The sequence below is a fragment of the Lucilia cuprina genome, chromosome 6 (assembly GCF_022045245.1).
Source record: "Lucilia cuprina isolate Lc7/37 chromosome 6, ASM2204524v1, whole genome shotgun sequence".
NCBI classification, from domain to species: domain Eukaryota; kingdom Metazoa; phylum Arthropoda; class Insecta; order Diptera; family Calliphoridae; genus Lucilia; species Lucilia cuprina.
The window spans coordinates 42,918,786-42,924,497 of NC_060954.1; the positions used below are offsets into that span (position 1 = coordinate 42,918,786).

At 31.5% G+C, this 5,712-nt stretch overlaps 1 protein-coding gene across 1 annotated transcript in view; it reads right to left on the bottom strand.

Annotated features, from left to right (window-relative positions):
• The window catches only part of LOC111682943 (protein qui-1), a 122,500-nt gene that overhangs the window by 41,704 nt on the left and 75,084 nt on the right, over window positions 1-5,712 (bottom strand). Inside the window, exons 7-9 of the mRNA XM_046954107.1 lie at window positions 1,758-1,831; window positions 1,123-1,310; window positions 471-618 (exon numbers count right to left, since the gene is read on the bottom strand). Coding sequence (XP_046810063.1) covers window positions 471-618; window positions 1,123-1,310; window positions 1,758-1,831 — 410 coding nt within the window. The remainder of the gene's footprint in view (window positions 1-470; window positions 619-1,122; window positions 1,311-1,757; window positions 1,832-5,712) is intronic.

Below are 5,712 nucleotides of genomic sequence, written 5' to 3' on the forward strand. Positions count from 1 at the left end.
TAGACTATAGTCTAGTCTATAGTCTAGTCTATAGTCTAGTCTATAGTCTAGTCTATAGTCTAGTCTATAGTCTAGGCTAAAGCATAGTCAATAGTCTAGTCTATCGTCTGGTCTATAGTTTGGTCTATAGTCTAGTCTATATTTGATCTATATTCTAGTCTATATTATAGTCTATAATGTAGTCTATAAGTATAGTCAATAGTCTAGTCTATAGTCTAGTCAATAATCTAGTCTATAGTCTACTCTGTCGTCGAGACTATAGTCTATTCTAAACTCTTGTCTTTAGTCTAATATATAGTCTAGTCTACTACTTAGTCTACACTATTGCCTAGTCTGTGGTCTAGTCAATAGTTTGTCTAGTCTAGACTATACTCTAAAGTGTAGTTTACGGTCTAGTCCATAGTCTAGCTTTCTTTTTAATTTTCATTTTATTAATAATATTATTAAAATAATATTTAAACAATACTCACACTAATGTTGTGTAATTGTCTGTTGATAAATTCATTGTTAATTGATCCTTTAACGTACGCAAACGTTCCGAACTCTCAGCACCTTTCACGCTTAATTGTGTTGATGACCATTCGCGGTAAACGGCCAGAATTTTTTCATTCGAAAGTTCTGTGTGGGGAATTAAAATAAATTAAAAAAACAAAAAACAAATTATTGAATTATTTTGCAAGGCGTAATAAAGAAATTAACAAAAAATTGGTAATGAGTCTTTGGTAGATTTCATAGTGGATTGAATTAATGGGACATATCAGGTGTTGGTGAAGAAAAAATAAACATAAACAATTTTTCAAATACAAAGTAAGTTATTGTTTTATTTTGGAAGTTTTTAGCCTAAAATAAGCGATTGATATCTTTATGAATACGGGGCTTAAAATCTTCTCCTATACCTTCAAGATATGGTAATTGAATTTAAGTTTTAATTCCTTTATAACTAAATAAGAAAATGTTTTTAAAGCACAAAACTAATTTCTCTCTTTAGGGATTGTCAAACTTTAAAGCCGATTAATATATGATACCCATACATATGTACATATTCATATGTATAACTTTATGTGCATATGTTTGTGCTATAAGTACATCTACAATATATGTGTGGATCATGTGTTTACTTACCCAATGCTTTCAGTACTTCTTGTTCCATTTGTGTCTGTCGCAATTTTTGTAAATGTTGTTGCATATCAGGCGTTAAGGTTTTTGTTGTTGCCAGTATAGTGTCTCCACGCAAAATACGTTGCAGGCATTTATCAATAATGTCACGCAATTCAACATATTCTTCGTGCCATTTCTCAAGCACCATATTGCTGTAAGTAAAATAAACCGAAAAAAGGGGGGCGAATGTTAAACATGTAAGTGATTTTCGGTTGTAACGAATATTGAATATACTTCAACTTATGATTAAAGGTGTTATTTATATCATTTTATCTAAGGCTTCCATTATAATTTCCTGGCTGTCTTTTGATCTAAGGGGTCTCATCTGTGCGATTAGACTTAATTTGGCATACGACCATATGAATTATAAGACAATATTCACTAGTACAACATCAAACTAGTTTTTTGAATATAACATATCTTTTTAGCCAGTATATATTCCCTTGTAGATGGAACTAAATTTCCGTAAGTTATCTTTAATATTAACCCTTATGTCTCAAAAAAAAAGGTTGATAGGATCTGAAATTTTATTCAGCAAAGTCTTGGATAAAAACAAATGCAACGAGACACTCAACAGGGCGGCTTAATACCTTCACAACTTGGAGGGATAGTTGTTATCACGATTCTTTCTGAACTGAACAATAGAGGAATGCAAGTTGTTGCTTAAAGCCGGCTTTACACGATCACACAAGTAATATGATCTGTCAAAATTTTGTGTTGAAGAGTACGGATGGGATCGTCTAAACACAATATGTAATGAAACCATCACACATTGAGAGAGAATACAGATGGAAAATTTGACAGTCGTATGGCTCTCTTCATTTTTTGAAATAATTCAAAAAACAAGCAGGTCGCATTAGATCAGGGATGTATTTTTATGTAAACACATATAAAAAAGTGAAACAGCTGTTTCCATCTTATTTTTTTATTGTTTAATACTAATCGTGTAAATACGAAAAATATAATTCTAACGACTTTTATTCTCTTTTTTGTCATGCGGATGGAATTTCATTTTACTTTTTAGACTTGTCGTACGTAAAGTGTGATCGTGTGAAGTGCCCTTAAGTAGACATTGTTGTAATACTGGTCCCAGGAATGTTAACAGACGTAATTAAAATAACAAAAATCAAGCTTCATTTGCTGTTTAAATGAACTTCGAAATTCCTTTATCAAACGATGTTAAATACTGAGGTATTATTTAAGAAAGCAACGGTCACCTAATACCCCTTTAGGAAGAAGCTCGGTAGTAGCCCCAAAATAGTAACATTGATGCTAAAGTACGACCTATACTTACATGTGAATCTCTCTATTTTGGACAAAGCAAACAAGTTTGGAGACCAGTATGTATTGGTGCCTTAAGAACTAGTCCTTGCAGTTTTATGTACTTGTTCTACCACTTTCTATGAACCAATCATAAGGTATTGGTGCCTTAAGAACTAGTCCTTGAACTAGTTCTACCACTTTCTATGAACCAATCATAAGGTAGCGATCGGATTACATTATCCAGTTCGGGGACTTTGAATAAATTATCAGAGTTCCTTACAGGAATAAGTGGTATATGTGCAATCTATTCAACGTCGTTTTAAAAAGCTAAACAGGCGCACAAATCAGCTTGGACTCCTCTTCAATGAAGACTATTCAGTTGTAAAGACAAGGATAAAGGAAGAAATGACCTTTTACCTTTTCTTCGGATGCCTTACTTTACCCGTCAATTGAAACATATTCCGCGGCAATTATATCACATTCAACCAAAGTGAGTTAGCTTAATGACCTTTTGAGGTTTTTTTTACAGCTATAGGATGGATCTAATACTATAAATTACTATGTACATCTGAGTGGAGTACCATAAACTTGAATTTGTATTTATTTGTTGGTGAGAGTGTTTAAAGGATATAGACGTTAATACGACTGTACAGTTCCGCATCTGACGAGTAGAGTGGCCCTAGAGTAAATGTGAATTCGTGTTTGTTAATCAGGGTGTTTAAAGTCTATAGATACCAAAACGAAAGATTTTTTTTAGATTTGAAAGAAATTTGAAATGGGCGGACTGGCTATAGTGGGCATGTCACCTCCCATATAAAAAATATCAAAACAGTATTTCTAAAATAATATAATAGTAAGAATACTAATGGAGCTACTTTAGTATTATTATGAATATTGAGGACAAAAGGGGCGGGCGAAAAATAGGCGTGTGACACCTTCCTCAAGAATTAAATACAAAAAACGCATATCTGATAAACCATTACAGCTAGAGTTTTCAAATTTGGAACGGGAAACTATAAAATCCATTTAAACAATTTGTGAGAAATTTGGCAGGGGGCGACTCACCTCCCATTGAATTTAAAGACAAAAATTCATATATCTGAGTAACCTCCCATATAAAAAAATATCAAAACAGTATTTCTAAAATAATATAATAGTAAGAATACTAATGGAGCTACTTTAGTATTATTATTAATATTGAGGACAAAAGGGGCGGGCGAAAAATAGGCGTGTGGCACCTTCCTCAAGAATTAAATACAAAAAACGCATATTTGATAAACCATTAAAGCTAGAGTTTTCAAATTTGGCACGGGAAACTATAAAATCCATTTAAACATTTTGTGAGAAATTTGGCAGGGGGCGTGTCACCTCCCATTGAATTTAAAGACAAAAATTCATATATCTGAGTAACCTCCCATATAAAAAAATATCAAAACAGTATTTCTAAAATAATATAATAGTAAGAATACTAATGGAGCTATTTTAGTATTATTATGAATATTCAGGACAAAAGGAGCGGATGAAAAATAGGCGTGTGGCACCTTCCTCAAGAATTAAATACAAAAAACGCATATCTGATAAACCATTAAAACTAGAGTTTTCAAATTTGGCACGGGAAACTATAAAATCCATTTAAACAATTTGTGAGAAATTTGGCAGGGGGCGTGTCACCTCCCATTGAATTTAAAGACAAAAATTAATACATCTGGGAAACTATAGAAGCTAGAATTTTAAAATTTGTCACAGGCAACATAAAAATTCACATGAACAATTTGTGGAAAATTTGCCAGACTAAAAAGAGGGGGCGTGACACCTCCTGTTTGCATTAAAGACAAAAATTTGTATATCTGGAGCTAATATCCAATTTTGCACTAACAACATTGACATCCAGTTAAATATTTAGATAATAAAGTGACGTTTTATTAAAAGGGGGCGTGTTACCTCCCATATAAACTAAACCCAAAAATTCGTATATAAGAGAAACCATTAGAGCTGAAATACTCAAACTATACAGGATCAACATTGACATACGTGTGTATGAATATTTGGAGACAAAATCAGTGGGCATTAAGGAAAAAATTAACTTACGACAAAAACTTTAATATCTGGGAAACTACTAATCCTATTCAAATGAATATTTTAATGGCCTCTGGGTTTCGAACTTTGTAAAATTTTGCTAGTTTGAGTTATTATAAAGTGTGACAAACATTTGCTTACAATGTTATATAAAAAAGTAGGGTATATATGTATAACTAAAATAAAAAAGAGTAAGTAAATGTTTTTCATCAACCAAAGACATACATACTTATATGTTTATATGTATTTATGTCAGCCTGCCGGGTTCAGAAGATTATTTCATTAATCATTTTAAGTGCTTTAAGGACGAGGACAAGTTTCTTGTCTGATGATAGAGTGGGTGATGTAATTTTTTTTTAAATTACTTTTTCTTCACAAACATATTTGCATTCATGTAATTTCCCATATTTAATAAACTAAAAAAACTGTTGTTCAAATTAATTTTTAAGTTTGTGAAATATTATTTATATTGTAAATAGAAATAAAAACAAATATTTTTTTTTTGTAATAATGTAATACGTGATATATACTTTCTAGTATACTTTCTAGTATACTTTCTAGTATACTAAAGAACATACAAGTGTTACTGGATCCTACTTTAGATTACCTGTGATATGTTAAGTAACTAATTGACAGCATCCATTATTAAGAAAAGGTAAAATTTTGCCAAAAAATTACAGAAATTTTTGATCAACTAAGATACTAGATTTCAGACTAAAAGCAATACCTGGACACCGGCAAGACTATAAAGACATAATACTTATTTTTTTGTCAATTATATTTATAGCACACTTTAAGGCCCTTACTGTTGTTGTTGGTGGTTGGCTCAACAATATCTCACTTAAAATTGAGGCGTTTTTCTTCCATTTTCTTTAAGTGGCATCTTGAATATGGTTCTGCAGTTTAGTTTTTATGGCAAACATGTTTTTATTTTTTATTGTTATAATTTACATATAAAAAAATAATATATTGTATTTGTCACACCGTTTGTAACACATCGAAATGTTAGTTTTTAATCAGAAAAATGATGTATTAATATCAAAAATAAGAATCGATCAAGCTTAATATGCAAATGTGTTTACAGTACGGCAGAATCCAAAATGGAGTCACTGAACAAGAACTGAACTAGAACTGAACTAGAACTGAACTAGAACTGAACTAGAACTGAACTAGAACTGAACTAGAACTGAACTAGAACTGAACTAGAACTGAACT